A 20,601-nucleotide genomic window follows, 5' to 3' on the forward strand; every position below is an offset into this window, starting at 1 on the left:
GAGTTGTAGTTAAAGAAATACACATTTTAAACAAGAAATAGCCAAATGAAAGAATAAAACAAACTCTCCTTCAACACTAGAAATGGAATCACTGAGAATGATGGATGAAAGGATTGAGAGAGGAATTATAATTAACATTTTACATACTGTGCTCTATATAATTCAGACTGTATTAAACATGTTCTCTGTTGTCGATCTCTTACTCAGCATGGTATCTAACTAATCTGTTGGAATAATCAAGCCTGAACTGCCTTTTATTAAGGTCATAGTTCATCACATTGTAACCTCAGCTCTGTATTCCTTTTCCTTTTTTGCTTATTAAGAATCTATCGATCTTTTGAAAAAAAAATTCAAGGACTCTGCCTCCATTGCTATTTGAAGAAGAGATTTCCAAAGGCACAAAACCTTTGAGAGAAAAAAATCGCCTCATCTCTGTCTTAAAAGGATGCATCTTACGTGTAAACAGTATCATAGTCCTAGATTCTCCCACAAGATTAAACATCCTCTCCATTTCCCCTGAAGTGCCGCCAGAATTTATTTACATCAATTAAGTCCCTTATTTCTTTTCTAAATTCCAGAGTTTATCATGCTAGCTTATCTGTTTCCTCTTTATCCAAGTATCAGTCAAGGGACCACACCCAGAACTGCTTCTAATGCATTAACTATCTCCCTTAAATAAAGAGATCGATATGCAGAGCTCCAAATGTGGTCTCACTAATGCCCTACAGAAGTGAAGTGTGACCCCCACCCCCCCAACTTTGGTACTGAAGTTTCCTTGTGGTACACACTGGCATTTCTAATTACTTACTTCACCTGTATAAAAGCCTTTTGCTAATCAGGTACCAGGGCACCCAGATTCCTCTGCATCTCAGAGCTCTGTGATCTCTCACCATTTAGGCAATGCACTTCTTTCTCTTGACAAAATGGACAATTTTGCACTTTCCTGTTCAATGCATCATTTGCCAGATTTTCACTTTCTAAAGCACTCTAAAGCTTCTGTAGCCTCTATGTGTCTTCTTCACAACTTGTCCCCCTACTTATCTCTGAATCAACTGTACACAGTGCCTTCATCCAGGTTATTTACATAAATGGTACAAAGGTCAAGTCCCAGCTCTGATCCCTGTGGCACACCACTCGTTATATCTTTCCATCCAGAAAAAGGCCAAGTTATATCCACCGTCTATTTCCAGTTACCCAATAAATCATCTATCCACCCCAATGTGTTACCTCCTACAACATAAGGTTTTGCTTTCCAAAACAATCCTGACATTGCTCCTCACCCTTCCCTCTTTGCACTTCGCAGCCCCTCATTCTCCCTGACTTTCTCTTCCAAGCCCCCATCTTTCTTCTCTCATTGCCCTTTCTTTCTCCCTTCTTTCCCATTCTCCAAACTCTCACTTCTACTCGAAATCTTTTCCTTCTGTGCTGTTCAATTATTGATATTCAATTATAGTTGCATCATAATTAACTATAATTTTTGTTTTAATGCTTGTGCATGGGCCTAATTATTTTATTAAAGATAATGTACATTATGAAGCAATGGCATTATGTTAATAGGAAACAATTCTGAAGATTTCATTGTAAATCGGTCAAAATTCTGTTGCTGTTCTTCCATAAACTTCAAGTTATATTATATATCAAAATTTCCTTTTTGGACCACAGTTGAATCTCTAACAGAAGTGATCCCTAAGAGCCAGAAGTTCCTCCAATCAGACTGGGCTCCAGATGTTAGGAGCCATGAAAAGCTAACTCATGTAATGGGAGTGTGCAGAGGTAATGATATGGGTGCAGGACACCACCATACAGAACTTGTATGGGACTGATACGAAGTTTTCGTACATATCTAGCTTACATAACTTACGTTTTTTAACAACACGGTTTAGGATGCTCTTCAGTTCAGCTGCCGAGATCTGCATGTCCTGCAGTGAAACAAATACGGACAAAGTGCTTTATTGTAGACTATCCCTGAATGAGCCTTTCTGTCCACTCCAACATCACAGTTTCACATTCATTCATTCTCTCTCTCTCACTCTCTCTCACCCTCTCACTCTCTCATTCTCTCACTCTCTCACTCTCTCATTCTCTCATTCTCTCACTCTCTCATTCTCTCACTCTCTCACTCTCTCACTCTCTCATTCTCTCACTCTCTCACTCTCTCACTCTCACCTGAGGATGCTGCACCAATATGCCTTCAATCTACCCTTTAGCTGAAGTGCCAGCACCAGACATGGTCCTTCTCTGCATTTAGTATCACTGCACACACCAGTCTGTCAGGGTGCTTCTGGAATCTGTTTATAGCCGTCCTACTTCAGGGATTTCGATCCAGTTAGCCAATCATCATTTGCCTTTAACAAATCCTTGCCATTCAGTGACTTACATTATTCCGAGTGCTAATAATTTTTCTGAATGCCTCCCAGAGCATCGTCAGTGACTGGCCTGGGATTCTGCTCCCCATTTTCAATGGAGGAAGTATCCTTTACACTGCTCTGGCACCATTCACAGATTCAAATTCCATTCAAGAGGATAGCAATACCCAGTAAATGTCTGAAATATTCCAACAAACAATTCAAAGGCAGATATACTTACGTCCCCAGCAATCTGTCTGAAGATACGGCGAAACTGTAGATCCTCCTCAGTCTCCTTGTTGGACGTCACTGGCAAAGGCTGATCATGGACAGAAATGAAACCAAAGGTTATGCAGTTGCTGAGGGTTTCCCTTAATATTTCAGAATGCACTTGGATCAAAACCGGCTCAAGGTAATGTCTGAAAAGTGAAAAGCCTGTGATCAGGCCTCTGGTAGCAGATAGCTTTAACAAGGGGGTGATCCTGTTAACAGACCTGTGGGGGCCAGCTCTGGTAAATCACAGTGTCTGCCCCCAACACTGAGTCACAGAACACAGTTAGATGTATCGGGGAGTTTTATGCAGTTAGAAGCACATTTTGCAATGTAAGGTTGCTTTGGTAACTCCCTTCAATTCTTGACTTGGTTGTTGACAAAGCCCAAGACATTTCAGCACATCACCTTCAGGCTGCCAATTATGTTAATGGTTTTTGGCTTTCCCAAAATGAAACTGTACACAATTTTATAAACCCCAACCCCCAATCCCCACTCCCCCTCACCACATGCAAAGTCAGGGTCCACGGTGCAGATTTGTTTCCTACACTGACTGAATGTTCTAGCATTGTAACCCATGTCCACGCCATGGATAGGTCTGAAGGATAAAGGATCAGTCGATTCAAATCTCAGTTGAATAGCCAACTATAATCAGGGCACAGCAAGCAAATAGTCTCTCAGCATCCTGTTACAAATAATCCTTTAACTGAGATTGTACCTCCAAATATCTCACTCTTAAGTTCTAATATGGACCTAATTTCAGTAGTTGGATTGAATTGTGAGTCAGTCTTGTTGTTGGTGAGACTGTTTGAAGGTCTGTTTTTGTCACTGAGACTGTCTGGTCTTGTCAGTGAAACTGTCTGGGCGTCTGGTAATGTCAATGAGACTGAGTGGCTGGTTTTGTTAATGAGACTGGTTGATGATTTGGTTTAGTCGGTAAAACTGTCTGAGAATCTAGTCTTGGTAGTGTCTGGCAGTCTAATATTGTTAGTAAGATTGTCTGGTCACCTGGTATTATCAGTGAGAATATCTGTGGGGGGGAAGGTTTGTTTGGTATTGTCAGTGAGACTTCCTGATGTATTGTCAGAGAGAGACTGTCTAGCATCTGGTATGATTAGTGAGACTGTCTGATGTCTGGTCTGTCATTGATAGTGTCCGGGTACAGCACTCAGTGAGGTTGGCCAGTCTCCTGAAGTGAAACATGATTCTGTGGCTCAGCTTTATTGGTGAACCTCCCTCTGGAACTCAAATACTGAAGAAAAGACTCTGGGTAGAGATGAGAAACCTCAGTGGCAGACATGTTGGTTGATTGAATTCACCTTCAGCCAGGTTGTGTTGCTGAGCTCAGACGTTGGTCAGGCCGCACTTGGAGTATAGTGATTAGTTTTGGGTCCTTAATCTAAGAAAAAATGTATTGGCATTGGAGAGGGCCAGAGGGGGTTCACTATAATGATTCTGGGAATGAAAGTGTTAACATATAAGGAGCATTTGATGTGTTTGGGCCTGTACTCACTGGAGTTCAAAAGAATGAGCAGGGTTCTCATTGAAATTTATCAAATGTTGAAAGGCCAAGATATAGTGGACACGGAGAGGGTGTTTCCAGAGAACACAACCTCTGAAGAGGGACATCCATTTAGAACAGAGATGAGAAGGAATTTCTTTAGCCATACGGTGGTGAACCTGTGGAATTCATTGTCACGGATGGCTGTGGAGGCCAAGTCTTTGAGTACATTTAAAGCGGAGGTTGATAGGTTCTTGGTTAGTCAGGGAGTCAAAGGTTACAAGGTGAAGGCAGGAGAATGGGTCGAGTGGGATAGTATATCAGCCGCAATGAGAAGCCCCAATAGGCTGATCAGCCTAATTCTGCTCCCATGTCTTGTGGTCTTATTATCTTTTTCCCTTTCTAATCCCAGTCGGGATCCTAATGCTCTCCCGGTAGTTTATCCCCAGATAAATCTGGAAAACACCGCACCAAGCTGTGTTTCGCGTAATTATCATAAAGCTCCTGAACCCTGTCAAAGCTCTCTTCTGTTCCAATTCTGAAGCATCAGAATTTCCTGTGGCAGTGTCTGACAGGTCTGGGAAAGGGGTATGCAGAGCGTTTCAATAATTTCAGACAACAGCAAGTCATGCTAGCACACGAAGAAACCTTGATCTTTTTCTTGACTTCCGTTCTTTTCTCCTTTTCTTCCTTCTCCGAGTCTACATTGTCCTGAGCTCTATCAGAAACAAAGATGATTGGCTAGAGGAGAAAGGGAGTGGTTAGAGCAGATAGTGGTGAATGATGGAGACATGGTGTGTGGGTTTCACAGGTGTCTTGAAGGTACAGTAAGAAACAAGATCCACCAATGAAACGGCCAAGTGAACCCATAGAGTGAGATGGATCAATTCATGTCACTCTGTGCCGGTGCCTTGCTACACTGGGGCTGTGCCATGGTTGGCCTTGGCATCTCTGGGATAATGTAAGTGAAATCTTCACCATTAGAACTAATTTTGGTGAGGCAGAAGGTGGTATCTGACAGCAGCAGTCCCTGGACTGCAGAAAAGAGAGATTCACAGTGCAGAAAAGTGGCAGAAAGTGAAGTCGAATTAGGGTACATTTCATTCATTTGATGTTCAGACCACCACATACTGATTTAGTAATGGTTGCCTTTGAGTGTGGGAAGCTTTTGACAAAGTTGGTACTTTACAGGCTCTTCCCAATATTTTAAAGCACCTCTCCCTCCCAGGGTTCTTGACCCAGAAGAGATCCCCAGCCCACCAAAAGCCAATACGGGAGGAGAAAGCGAGGATGGAAGGGGGTGATTAAAGTAGGGAAAGCCTGCGCAGTGGATAGAGACTCTTTGTCACTTCCTGATATATACCATCAATTACTCAATTGTAGCAGTGCAGAATTACATCATGGTCCCTTACAATGGCTGCTCCCTCTGCCTGAATTGTCATCTCTTTCCTTGGCCCCCACCTCCTCACTGCTGATTGATCACCCTTTCCCATTTTTGGAAGCCTGGTGTGATGCAGATTCCATTTGTAAGCTAATATTCCCCCTTCATTCAGTCTCATAGCTTGTTGCTCAGTCCTGGAGTTGGCTGCCTGGCCTAACACGTTGTTTGGTTGGGTGTCAGTGGAACCTGAGCCCACTGTCTTCCCAGTGCCTACATTAACATAGCTTCAGCTCCTTCAGCCTCAACACATCAGCTCAGTATAAACAGATCTTACTGTCTCAGTGAACTCCAAATGGAACTACAATTTCCTAATTGAATAACACACATCACCGTCCAACTCCAGCCCAAGCCCAAGTTGCCCCACACAGCTGCCAAGATATCCACTTCTCTCTACGTCACCATGAAATATCTTTAAAACCACTCTTCATTTCTAGCTGATTCCCCACTTCACGCCGTTTGCCCACCCTACCTCAGTGGGATTGTTAGGGATTATTGAGGAATTATGGGATTAGGGGAATATAGCAGACATCAATTAAAATGAGAACCATTCTTCAATTGTAAATGTAAATTACAAGAAGCAATCAATTGAAGTTAAAAGGACAACTTTGCAAATAAACAGCACTGGCTGCTAAATGATTTGCAAAGTGATGACCATAAAATGTTCTCATATGCATCAGGGAAACAATAGACAATAGGATTATGTTAATTGGCCTGCATCAAACCAGACAATTATAATTTAAGTTATTGGCACCATTGTAACCAAGTTCAAGGTAGCTTGCAGACCATACTGATATTGTCATTGTCACAGAGCACATCAAATATGATCACAAACATATGGTCATATCTATCAATAATTGGCTCAAGAATCAGCACTTGCAACATTAATCTTGGGCATCTGGTGTCTCTGTCCTCAGAGGCTTTTACACCATTTGTATGAATTAGTTTGTCCCAGAAAAGGTGTTTGTTTGAATCTTCAGAGTTGTCTTATCAATTACAATGTGCTTCTACCGTAAATATGTACTACAAAGGAACTATTCATAAAACACAAAATATTGAAGAAACCAATATAATTTGAAATTGTATTGAATCTCCTACTGTTACCCTTGTCCTCAAGAGTATAAAATCTTGATGTACTTTGAGATTGGGAGACTCTACCAAGAGTATATCGGCTTAGAGTGATCAATAAAGACTTCCATATCCACCAGCTTCTCCAGTTTCTCCAGTGACATAGTCACAGTCATAACAGGAATACTTACTTCGACAATAGCTACTTCTTCCTGGCCTGGCAATTCTCTCTATCTCCATCTCTGTCTCCCTCCCAGTCTCTCTATCTCTCTATCTCTTCCACTTTCCATTCAGTCACCTGGGAACTTCTAAATGGCATCACTCAACTTCACAACCTCCTGCCTACCCTCACTTCAAACAAACCCTCCTTACTAACAGTGCTTTAACTATGCCTCATATATATTTTCTCCACGATCTATTATGTCTTTTCTCTCCCTCAATTATTTTTTATCCAGGCACTAACTTCATTTTGTCAGTTTTCTATGTATGTGTTCAACCCTTTGATTCCCGAACCAACCTGCACAATGCTAATTGTTACCTAGTAACACTATGACCACTTTGCACTACAATGAACCTATTTCTATTTTAATTGTGTTCTTTCTTTAAAAATGTGTGTGTAATTTATATTTAATTTATGCTTTTCTTGTGCCTGTGATGCTGCTGCATGCTTTTCATGATAAGGGAACAGGCTGATCCAATGTGGTTTCACAAAGGTATTGAGAAGAAGTTATGAAGAAAGGGATGTATTATGAAGTAACAATCTAACTTGAAATATACAGAATGACAAATTATCCTTCAAGGAAACATCTGTAAAATCCAATATTTGACAAATTTTCAAGACAGAAAAGATATAGTCATATCCTAACAGGTGGTCATCAGCAGTATTAACCAAGTGGAAAGTTAAATAAAGCAGTCTAATTCTGGAACAAAATGTCCAAAGTTGGCACTAAATTTGGCTGCTTCTTTCTGCCATCTCAGCAAGAGAGAAGTGGATTAAAAATTGTCCGATGGCCATTAAAGACCAATAAGATCCCACGTCTGATATCCATCAGGCAAGTGATGCTGGCTACAAATAACCTCAACAGTCCCAACTGACTACTAAATCAGTAAGGATTCCAACCACAGCCTGCATGTGTGAGGACAGGCAAAGGATAGGTTCTCTGTACAGTCAGAGGCATTGTGACGCTTGATAAACCAATCGGTGCTGGAAGGGTCAACCAGCTGTTTTTCATATCCTGACTGTGAAGAATCATTTCCCAAAAGGGCCAGAAGAAAGGGAAAAGTGTACCTGGCAGGTGAAGTATCAATAACTTGCCATTTGGTATCTGGGTGGGAAAATGATTCATGAATTTCTATTTGGATAGTTTCTGGAATGGCACTTGAGAAAGGAAGTCTTTGGTTTAGTACTTTGAGAGACTGAGTCAGTACAGAGAGGTGAACTGGGTTTACCCTTGGAGAGATCTGAAGGCAATTCAAGAAGAGGGGTTTCCGGGACTACAGTCATGGAGAATGGATCAGTCAGCTCCAAAGTGCAGACACTGGCCTCTGACAGCTGATGAGGAAATTATTCTGTGTCGCTGCGGGAGGAATAGAGGTCGGGAGATGATTGTAAGCAGGATCTGGTTTCTGGGAAGTAAGAGCTTGTAAACAGACAGCTGGAGAAGATGTGGGACGAGAATCAATCCATGACCAAACAGGGTTGGCCTGCTGGCAGCTCAGAAGCTAGAAGATAAGCTATTTAATTCCCTCTACCCCACAAGTTCCAGGATTAGTATATCTCACCACCATGTAGGATAGATGTGATGCACACAAAACTTGCAGGTGGGGCACACAATCCATCCAAGAAGCAGGCAGAAGCCAACAAGCCTGGGTTAGTCTGCTGATTGTACACAGTGAGGTAGATCTCAGCCTTGTGAGTCAGTGCATAATGGATTACAACCCCCCTGGCTTGTATTTCACAACTAAATCACTATCTTGCACTGTTGCACAGTCATGATAAACGCCAAGATGTCAGAAGTATAGTGCAGGCATTTTGCATGCTATCTGCCTGAAAGATAACCCACCCAGAAAGAGTGCTAGGAAAACAGTGCCAGTGTAGTAACTCCTCCCTATTATGCAAGGTGAGCAGTGCATTTTAAATACTGCCTGTTACGTTTCTAGAGAGAGACAGATGAAACAAACTATTCTTTCTTTGCCACTAGTTTACACTATTCTACTAAATCAATCCTATTTTAATTTCTAGTGTTTAAACATATTTATTGGTTCACCTTTACTTTCAAGTGAGAAGCTAACAGTGACTCAGTTCACAAATAGATGACATGGCAGAGGAATTATACCTATCAGTGTGAGGGAAGCCCCTTGCCTTAGGGTTATTGACAAGCTGATGCACTCTGAGCTTAATCCCAGGCACATTGCTACAATGGAGACATGTTCTTTCCTGCTCCGTCACTACAGAGGAAGACTCCACACCTGAATGTACCCAGAAGGTGGGCAGGAGTTAAAGACATCTTTCCTACTGGATCTTCCATGCCCTTCATTCAGTTATGACGAATTCCCCTGAGTGAACCGGATTTGTCCTAGTGTTTTCAGACCCCATGCACTGCTGAAGAGCAATGAACAGACAACACCAGGGCTCACGTACCTTCAGCTGAGATGGCAGAAGGTGATTAGGCAGAGGGAAAAGAAAAGAATAGTTAGGAAGAACATAAAAAGAAGCAAATAGGGCAGTAAAATAATATTTCACCCATATATTCTGAGTATGTCCTGCATTTTTGGGTTACATGTTGTCTTGGAGGTCTGGACAAGGGAGTGTGAATTAGACATAACATAAGACCAAGTATACTTTAGCTCCTGTTGCCAATTGCCTAGCTGAAACTATATTCCACCTGAATAAAATAATTCCCCTATCTTGGAAAACTTCCATTTCTTCAGCAGGATGCAATATGATTCTTCGGAGATTACAGGTTCCTAATATACGTGGGTACACTAGTCAGTAAAACCAGTACATTGAATGAGAAGCTAGAGGTGACAGCAGGAAATAGTAGTATTCAAAATAAACCACGCTATTTTCTGTATCCTCTGGGTTATGTAAATTATCATTTTATTTCCACACCTACCTACCTGCTACATCAAAGAGATGTTGGTTCTGGGAAGTGAAACCTTTGCTGTTGTGGACAATGAAGGTCAACATCAGGCTCCAAGATCACTAGGAAAGTTCTACTTGAACAATATGACTCAACCCTCCACCCCCAACCCCCCAGTGTATGATCGTGCACTTATAAGATCACAGCAGACGTGCCGTGACTTCAAGTATTGTCCAACTGTGTGTCCATGGGCCAGGGTAGGACTGGTTGCTCAAACAAATGTCATGTTGATTCACACTGCCGGGAGATGTGGACATCATTTTGGGCTCCTGGTCATTGACAGTTTACTTTCCCCTAAACCCTTGGAGCACACAATTAGCATTAAGAGCTCATGGTGGTGGAGCCACTATGGGGAGAACATTTAGCGGTGTGTTGCCTTGGCAAGTAAGCCTTGTAAACCCTCCACCTAGGAACCTCAATTTTCTGCTCATTTGGCTTAACTGTGAATTAGGTCTGATGGCATTTCCACTCAGACAAACAGTAGAACACAGAAAGCATCAAAGGAGCTTGTGGTTATAACTTCAGAAGTAAAAGAACTTTCCAGAATGCGATATGTTACTGAAACTACCAGGAACAAAGTATGTACTCTTGGGAACATCCTTACCTCATCAATAATAAAATAAGGTTACTCAAGAATGAAAAGGTGAATAGAAGTGAAAATGGTACAAACCTTAGGATCGTCAGTTTTGATCTGGTTCTCAGTTTCCCTGAAATCAATAAATAAGATATATATTAATTATAGAGAGTTGAACATTTGTTTGAAATTCCTTCACTTTTAAATTGTAGTTCAGTATTTCTGAGACAGGGTTGTACTGCCTCAAGATTTCTCCAGTTTGTAAACACAAGGAAGGTTTAATTGTTTAAACAGGAACGTCTACCAACAGTCAAAGGATTTGTGTGTGGTAATAACAGTAGATAAGTGTCTTCAATTCAAAACCAGCCATAGGAGTTGGAAAATTAAATTTAATGAATATGGTAATGTGAGAAAAACTTACCAGATGCAGCCAGATTGCATTTGATTGAACAATTGATTCAATAACTTAATTATGAAATATTAAAATGTTAAGGACTGAAAGGCCTAAGAATTAAAAGCAGAAGCAGGCAATTTGCACCCCTTCTCAATGTGCTCTACCCAAACACATTCCACTTTAACAGCCTTGTCTATTTTGTCATCTGATCAAAGATTCAAAGTACATTTATTATCGAAGTATGTATGCAGTATACAACCGTGATATTTGTGTTCCCCACAGACATGAAACAAAGAAAATCATGGAACCTGTTCAAAGAAAAAATATCAAACCTACCCCACCCCCATGTGCAATAAAAACAAATCGCACAAACAGCAACAAAAAAGAGAGAAGTACAGAACATAAAACAGAAAATCAAAAGAGTCCAGGCATATTCTTTGAGTCCCTAGCGTCCCCAAAGGCCACTGATGAAGTAAGATTGAAGGAAGAATCATGGGGTATGGTAAGTAAATGGATGACACAATCAGCACAAAAAAGTTAAATCAGCAAAGTTAGCAACACAACCATACCAGCAAACATTTATTGTTTCCAACTCTGCATTCTGACCTCAGTCTTGAATACATTCAATGACTGAATATCTGCAGCCCTTTAAATTTAGAGAATTCCAAAGGTTTAAAACCTTCTCATTACAGCGATAAATAACTGTTCCTTAGTCAAAATTCACCACCAGTTCTAACTCTTCATCCAAAGAAAACAGTCTCCCTGCATCAACCGTGCCAACCTTAGTCAGAATCTTGCATCTCAATAAATCATTCCTCTAAACCCCAGACACAAAATCTCTTCAGAATTCAAACCAGTGGTTCCAGAAATCAATCCAATCAATTTACATTGCAAGTACAGAGGCTGACTCTGTGCACAGTGCTCCATATAAGGTTTCAACAGAGTCCTGTACAATCCCATCAGACCTTTTACTTTCGTACATAAACCAAGCTGATGAGAAACTGTGAGAAACTAATCACGACAAAAATCGCAGTCAGTGGACAAGAACAAGAGACTGTCAAACAGTTCAAGTATTTTGGTGCCATCATCAACCGAGAAGATCAAAGCCTGAAGTCCTTGCAAGGAGAGCCCAAACAACATCAACTCTGGCTAAGCTAAAGCCAATCTGGAGAGACAATGACATCACTCTCGGATCCAAGTTGAAACCTCTGCATGCACTTCTGCTCTCCATCTTCTTGTATGCATGCGAATCATGGACTTTGACAACAGACCTGTAAAAGAAATCCAGCAGTAAAACTGAGATGCTTCAGAAGGCTCCTCAGTTTCTCCTATACCGACCATGTCTCAAATGATGAAGCGTGAAGAACCATCACCCAGCACATGAGACTTTATGAAGATCTACTGTCTACAGTGAAGAAGAGGAAATTGAGATGGTATGGCCACATAACAAGATCAAGTAGACTCTCAAAGATCATTCTTCAGCTTACTCACACACTGGACCCACGGTCTGCATGAAAGCACCCATCACATTCTGAGCTCCCCTCAAAGACCATTTCAAACGAATGGCTCTCTCAGGAGAATTCACCTTGCTTCCTTGGAGCCATTCATCTGCACAGCACTTCTTGCAACGGGGACTCTCCTTCCAATGGCATTCTGCACTATCTTCCCTTCTGTTCCGTTCCACAGCTTCCACCAAAAAGACCCCAAACCAGACTACTGTCCATCACAAATCTCTCTCTGCCCTGCTTTCTCTAGAACCTTCTCCTGATCGCACCATTCTGATTGGCTGGCACAATATTCATAAGTTGAATAATGTGGCTTTCTATCTTTTGCTGAAACCAAAACGTTCTACCAGCAGGACACACTGCTTTAGCAGACAACTACTAAAATGAAATACCTACAACGTAGCAATAGAAATCTTAGCCAAGGCATTACAGTGTATTTTGAAAATTTAAACAACAACGTAAGCAGAACACAAGGCCAAGGAGGAGGAACAGTCTAACTGGCCCCTCATATCTTCTTCACGATAGGAAGGATGTGACTACACTGGACAGAGGATGCAGAGGAGATTTACCAGGACATTACCGGGATGGAGCTTTTCAATTATAGTACTAAAGTACATTTATTATCAAACTAGGTATACTATGTATAACCTTACAGGCAGTCAGAAAACAAAGAAACCCAACAGAACCCATTAAAAAAGAACACCATCGAACATCCAATGTGTAGAAAAAAAACAAATCGTGCAAACAATAAGGGTAAGCAAGTTGACATTCAGAGCTGAAGTTCACAATAGTGAATCCGCATCCCCTTAGCTGCTCTGTACAACACTGTGATTCTGTAACTGTGCTCTTCCATTCAATAAAAATTACGGTTAATCTCTTTACCTCAGCACAGCCTTCCAGTGTTAATCCCAAATCCCTTCATATTCAAGTCTATTTCATGTTCAAAAGTCTCTGTCTCTAATTGGAATATGTTATGCCTCCACAGCCATAATAGAGCATAGAACAGTACAGTCTGGGAACAGGTTCTTCAGCCTGTCATGTTGTGCCAAAGTCATTCAGTTAACGACACCTCATTCCTTTTGCCTGCTCATTCTCTACATATTCATGTGCCAAGGAGACGCTAAAATGCCTCTATTGTACCTGCTCTGCCACCACCCTGAGCAGCATATTCCAGGCCCAACCACTCTGTACGAAAAAATTACCCTTTGAACTTTCACCTTCACACTTTAAAGCATGCCTTCCAGAATTGGATATTTCAACTCTGGGAAAAAAAATGGCTATCTACTCTATCTTATAAACTTCTATTAGGTCTTCCCTCTGCCTCAACTATTTCAGAGAAAACATCCCCAGTGGGTTTACAACCCCTTGAGTAGAGTATTTCAAGATTCACCATCTTCTGGGTAAAGAAATTTCTTATATCCTATTCCTGAATGGCCATTGTTTTATTTGAGATATTGCTCCCTGACAGAGACATCTATCGATTATGCACTAGCACTGCCAAACCTGTAAGAATGTAGTACAAGCAACACACATAAAAGTTGCTGGTGAACGCAGCAGGCCCGGCAGCATCTCTAGAAAGAGGTGCAGTCAACGTTTCAGGCCGAGACCCTTCGTCAGGACTAACTGAAAGAAGATATAGTAAGAGATTTGAAAGAGGGAGGGGGAGGGGGAGATCCAAAATGACAGGAGAAGACAGGAGGGGGAGGGATGGAGCCAAGAGCTGGATGGGTGATTGGCAAAAGGAGATATGAGAGGATCATGGGACAGGAGGTCCAGAGAGAAAGAAGGGGGGGGGAACCCAGAGGATGGGCAAGGGGTATAGTGAGAGGGACAGAGGGAGAAAAAGGAGAGAGAGAAAAAGAATGTGTGTATATAAATAAATAACGAATGGGGTACGAGGGGGAGGTGGGGCATTAGCGGAAGTTAGAGAAGTCAATGTTCATGCCATCAGGTTGGAGGCTACCCAGATGGAATATAAGGTGTTGTTCCTCCAACCTGAGTGTGGCTTCATCTTTACAGTAGAGGAGGCCGTGGATAGACATATCAGAATGGGAATGGGATGTGGAATTAAAATGCGTGGCCACTGGGAGATCCTGCTTTCTCTGGCAGACAGAGCGTAGGTGTTCAGCGAAACCCGACACAGGCTGGGAGACCGTTACTATCTCTTACTATCTCTTCTTTCAGTTCGTCCTGACAAAGGGTCTCGGCCCGAAACATCAACTGTACCTCTTCCTATAGATGCTGCCTGGCCTGCTGCGTTCACCAGCAATTTTTATGTGTGTTGCTTGAAATTCCAGCATCTGCAGATTTCCTCGTGTTTGAGAATGTAGTGCACATCTGTAAGATCGTATTCCCTGTGAGCTACAATGTTACTTACATTGTCAATAAAATAATGGTAGATTTTTCAAAGAGAATTTCCCTTTCATAAACTCTTGTAATGCTACTGTGTGCTTTTTAAAACATTTTGCCATCAATATACTTCGGGCTAATATTTCTTTCCCTTTTCTTAAGGATCAGTGTTGACTTTAAGAATATGACTTACAAGCAGGAACAGGCCAATCATACCCTCAAGCTCCTTCCTCCAGATCACAGTTGATTAGATTGTAACCTCAATTCTGCATTCTGCATTTCATTTCCATGCTTTATACTGCATCTCACACAACATGCAACGTCAAGATGCCGCTAAACGGCAACTCCTTTGCTTGCATCTTCGGAAACAGCTTTATTTCTATCTTTGTTATCTCTTTTTTCCTTTTCAAGGTCTTTTTGCAGACCCTGACCCAGAGTTACACTCTGACTTTGGTTCTTTGTGAGAATGGGACCCTCTCTCAGGGCCTCATGACTGGCTGCTTTTTAATATCCCAAGGATGTGGCCTAGAAAGTGAGCACGCTTTCAGAGTTCCAGATTTTTTTGTCTCTGGAGACATGCTGATTCTAGGCCGGTGCCCCTGACTAAAACGTCGAAGGAGAACACGGAACGTCAGGAGCAGCGGTTTAGCTGCCGGGGTTGTGTGTCCAGAGAGCTGCGCCTTTTTGGTGCCTACTCTCTGGGTGCAGAGCTCGGAAAAAGCAAAACAACAGACTTTTAACATCATAAATCAGCGAGTTGCTTGTTACGTCTCCTCTCTCACTGTGAAACGGGGATGCCTCTTTTTCCCTTATTAGGGAGAGAGAGAGGGAGCCTGTGATATGTCGAATTACCAGATGAATGAGTAGTCTTTGGGGTACTGCAAGTCTGTGTCTTTATTGATGCTTTGCTGCACACTTGAGTGCTCGGTGGGGGGTGATGCTTTTTTGCTGGTGGGGGTGGGGGGAGGGTTTGTTGCCTTGCTGCTGCTTGTGCATGGGAGGGGGAATAGGGGGGCTTTGGGGTTCTAATGTTTTAACTGTCATTCATTCTTTGGGGGCACTCCTCTGTTTTTGTGGATGCTTACGAAGAAAAAGAATTTCAGGATATGTATTGTATACCTTTCTTTGACAGTAAGTGTACCTATTGAACATACAATTAGCGGTCACTTTAATAGGGACCTCCTGTACCTAATGAAATAGCTACTGAGTGTATATTTGTGGTCTTCTGTTGCTGTAGCCCATCCAACAAGATTCAACGTGTTGTGCTTTCAGAGATGCTGGGCTCCACACCACTGTTGTTACTGATGATTATTTGAATTACTTTCGCCTTCTTTAAATGCCGTCTATCTGTGTGGATACATCAGAACTTGGTCTCACTAAACCTCCGGGAATAGTGTTTTGCGCTTTAGTATTTCCCTTGATACTCTGATTGAAACATATCCTCTCCAGGACACCAGCCCATCCCTTCACTGGCTCCCTCCTTAGCTTCGCTTCTTTTCTCTTCTCTGTCTAATTAACTGCTAACTTACTTTTCAAAGATTTTCTTGTCCCTTACAGTCTCACTTGAAATGTTCGCCTTCACAGTTGTAACAGAAAATACTATTGCCTCTGTCATCAAAAGACCCTTTTCAGCAGTAATCCTCTGTGTAGTGAGTCCTACAGGTGGGTCGGGTTTCTCACCAGTCATGTCACATTGAGCTGAAGCATTAGCAGACATCCATCGAGTCAGCTCGGTTCAAAGGTTTTTCACCTCATTCTTCAAAAGCTCTCTCTGTGGCATCTGGAGTCACTTTAGCAACAGAGGCTACCACTGAAGAAGCTACTTGGCTTTTGGAAACATTCCGCTCCTCAGTCATGTTTTCCTTCTCTCTCACTTCTCTGAGTAACTCAGTAAAAGGTAGAGGAGGGTACATCTTGTGAGTCATATGAATACGGAGAGCAAATACATCATGTGACAGTGTGCCCTTCACAACTTGGTCCACCCTCAAACAATTTCTCTCAGACAGTTGAATGCCCCTTTGGTGACACAAACAATGCAGCAATTTCTCCAGTCTGAAAAAATAGGTAGACAGTTTCTCTCCATCCTGGAATGTGTGCCTAATCTTCATCATAAGATTGGCTGTACTTTTAGAAGTGCCAAAAGTATCTTCTAGAGCTTGCATATTATAGTTAGCTGACGTGGCTAACGGGCTTTCTGCCTTTAGGAACGTCGTTATACCAGTGGCCGGACCCTTTAAACTCTCTACCGGTCTCTGTTAAGTCATATTATCTGAGCACTGCCATTCATCCAGTGACTGAGATGCCTGCTCAGCCAAGCCTCGTATTCTTCTTCCCCAGAGCACATTCTCAGTCTACGATTACTTTTCCTCTCCCCAGGCAGACTTTGGCATTTATCAGCCAGTGATGTAATTGCCGAAACCAGCTCAGAATTTAAATCAACAGCTGAAGGGCTTATTAGAACTCTCACATCAGACGGAGTCTTCACCTCATTCCACAGAAAAGAGAACAACTTGCCTTTAAAATCTTCACTCTCAGCTACATTCTCACCAACTCTAGAGATATGAACTGGCCACGGATCCGCCTTACCGGGGTAGTATATATAAGTATTTGAATGGGCAAGGCCTGATTAGGGATAGTCAACATGGCTTTGTGCATGTTAGGTCATGTCCAAGCAATCTTAATAAAGATTTTGATGAGGTTATCAGGAAAGATGATGAAGGAAAGGCAGTAGGCATTGTCTACATGGACATTAGCAAGACCTTTGACAAAGTTGCACTTGGGAGGTTGGTTCAGAAGGTTCAGTCACTTAACATTCAGGAAGAAGAGTAAACGGGTTTTAACATTGGTTAAGTAGGAGAAACCAGAGAATGGTAGCTATTACTCCATGACTACTACAGAATTGGCTTCAATTAAGTTCAGTAATCTGATTTCCAAGAGAATTGTGCCTCTCTTGGACAGCTGTTGAGAAGTTTCCACACAGCTGGAGGCAGATAATGAAACTGGCTTTGCCAATATCACCCACATCCATTCACTCACTCTACCACTGATGCACAGGAGCAGCAACTGTACCATCTATACTGTAGCAACCCTCCAAGGGTCCTTAGGAAGCACTTTCCAAACCTTTGATCTTCTAAGAGAAGCAACAAAAGCATGGAAACACCACCACCTGAAAATTGCTCTCTCTAAGCCACCCACCACGCTTTATATAAACAGCTGTAGATGAGTGTGTCCCCACAAAATCATGGAGAGTCCTCCCCAACCAGAAGCCCTGAGATTCACAATCTGCGGAGGGTCAGATTGGTGTCAATCAGGTCTGGCAAACAAGTTAAACACAAGAGGTCCAGGTGCAATCTCCAGAAAGCCATCTCATATGCCAAGTGGCAATACTGGACAAGCTTGAATCACTGAAGTATGCACAACAGCTGTGGCAGGGTTTGAATGCCATCACCTCCTGCAAAGTAAAACCAAGTGACATAGGTGACAACAAAGCTTCACTCCCAGGTGGGCACAATGCCTTCTATGCTCACTTTGACCATCAAAACATGGAGGCACCTTCACAAGCTCCCATTGCCCCCAGTGACCCTGTGATTTCAGGCTCAGAGGCTGACATGAAAGCATCCTTCAGGAGGGTGAACCCACAGAAAACATCCGGCCCAGATGGGGTACCTGGCCAAATACTAAAGGCCTGTGATAATCAACTGGCTAGAGTGTTCACCAATATCTTTAACCTCTCGCTTCAGTTGTCTGAGGTACCCACCTGTTTCAAGCAGGCTTAAATTATACCGGAGCCTGAGAATAATGTAGTAACCTGCCTCAGTGACTGTTGTTTAGCAAAATCTAAAACCACAGTGATGAAGTGCTTTGAGAGGTTGGTGATGAAACATATCAACTCCTGCCTGAGAAGCGACCTAGATCCACTCCAATTTGTCTACTGTCACAACAGGTCAACAACAGATGCCATCTCATTGGCTCTTTACTCAACCCTAGAATATCTGGGCACTGAAGATCCATATATCAGGATGCCCTTCATCAACTACAGCTCGGCGTTCCATACTATCACCCCCTCAAACCCAATCAATAAGCTTCAGGACCTTGGCCTCAATACCTTCTTGTGCAACTGGATCCCGGAATTCCTCACTTGCAGACCCCAGTCAGTTTGCATTGGCAACAACTCCACAATCTCTCATCAGCACAAGTGCAGCACAAAGCTGTGTGCTTAGCACCCTGCTCTACTCGCTTTATACTTATGACCATGAGACTAATAGAGATCCATTGCCATATCTAACTTTGCTAATGGCACCACTGCCATTGGTCGAATCAAAGGTGGTGTTGAATCAACATACAGGAGGGAGATTGAAAATCTGGCTGAGTGGTGCCACAGCAACAACCTCTCACTCAATGTCCGCAAGACCAAGGAGCTGATTATTGACTTCAGGAGGAGGAAATGAAAGGTCCAGGAACTAGTCCGCATCGGGGAAATCAGAGGTGAAAAGGGTCAGCCACTTTAAATTCCTCTGTGTTATCATTTTGGAGTATATTGACTGGTTGCATCACGGCCTGGTATGGAAACACCAATGCCCTTGAATTGAAAAGACTACCAAAAATAGTGGATATGGTTCAGTCCATCACAGGTAAAGCCCTCTCCTCATTGAGCGCATCGACATGGAGTGATGTCACAGGTCAGCAGGATCCATTATCAGGGATCTCCACCATCCAGACCATGCTGTCCTCTTGCTGCTGCCATTAGGAAGAAGGCACAGGAGCTTCAGGACTCACACCACCAGGCTCAGGAATGACTATCCACCTCTTGAATCAGAGTTGATAATTTCACTCATCTTCACTTGCCCTATTACTGAACTATCCCACAACCTATGGATTCACTTTAGAGGACCCTTCATCTCATGTTTCCAATATTTATTATTTTTTTTCTTTTTATATTTACACAATTTGTCATCTTTTGCACATTGGTTGTTTTTTCTCTTCTGTTGGGTACGGTCTTTCATGGATTCTACTGTGCTTCCTGTGTTTACAGTGAATGTCAGCAAGCAAATGAATCTCAGGGTTCTATATGGCAACATATAAGTACCGTGATAATAAAGTTACTTTGAACTTTGAACCCTGACTTAAGCATCACTAACAACAGTGCATCCCTTCCAAATGAGTTAAAGACCATAAAACCGTATGGTATAGGAGCAGAGTTAAGCCATTTGGCCCATCGAGTCTGCTCCACCATTTCATCATGGCTGATCCATTTTTCCTCTCAGCCCCAATCCCCTGCCTTCCCCCCATATCCCTTCATGCCCTGACCAATCAAGAATATATCAACCTCGGTCTTAATTATATATACAGACTTGGCTTCCACAACTGCCCATGGCAAAGAATTCCACAGATTCACCAGTCTCTGACTCACAAAATTTCTCCTCATCTCTGTTCTAAAAGGAGGTTTAAAGGCTTTTAAAGATATTTTAAGGCTGTGTCTTCTGGTCTTAGACACTCCCACCACAGGAAACATCCTCTCCACCTCCACTCTATCAAGGCCTTTCACCATTCGATATGTTTCAATTAGGTCACCCCTCATTCTTCCAAATTCCAACAAATACACGCCGGAGCCATTAAATGCTCTTCAGCTGACAAGCTGTTTCATCTTGGAATCATTTTTGTGAACCTCCTTTGAATCCTCTCCAGTTTTAGCACATCCTTACCAAGATTAGGGGCCTAAAACTGCTCACAATACTCCAAGTGAGGCGTCACCAGTGCTTTATAAAGTCTCAACATTACATACTTGCTTTTATATTCTAGTCCTCTTGAAATAAATGCTAACATCACATTTGCCTTCCTTACCACAGACTCAACCTGCAAATTAACCTTTAGGGAATCCTACACAAGGATTCTCAAATCCTGTTGCAGCTCATATTTTTGTATTTTCTCTCCATTTGGAAAAGAGTCAACACTTTTATTTCTTCTATCAAAGTGTATGATCATACAATTCCAGACACTGTACTCTATTTGCCATT

The 20,601-nt window shown here is 42.3% G+C and overlaps 1 protein-coding gene across 2 annotated transcripts in view; it reads right to left on the reverse strand.

Annotated features, from left to right (window-relative positions):
* Positions 1-20,601, reverse strand: part of LOC134349239 (calpain-3-like) — a 155,141-nt gene that overhangs the window by 11,485 nt on the left and 123,055 nt on the right. The window contains exons 13-16 of one of the 2 annotated variants that reach the window (XM_063053269.1): positions 10,436-10,472; positions 4,765-4,857; positions 2,587-2,664; positions 1,862-1,919 (exon numbers count right to left, since the gene is read on the reverse strand). In XM_063053269.1, coding sequence (XP_062909339.1) covers positions 1,862-1,919; positions 2,587-2,664; positions 4,765-4,857; positions 10,436-10,472 — 266 coding nt within the window. The remainder of the gene's footprint in view (positions 1-1,861; positions 1,920-2,586; positions 2,665-4,764; positions 4,858-10,435; positions 10,473-20,601) is intronic. The other variant, XM_063053260.1, reaches the window with a different exon arrangement.

The sequence above is a fragment of the Mobula hypostoma genome, chromosome 1 (assembly GCF_963921235.1).
Source record: "Mobula hypostoma chromosome 1, sMobHyp1.1, whole genome shotgun sequence".
Lineage (NCBI taxonomy): Eukaryota > Metazoa > Chordata > Chondrichthyes > Myliobatiformes > Myliobatidae > Mobula > Mobula hypostoma.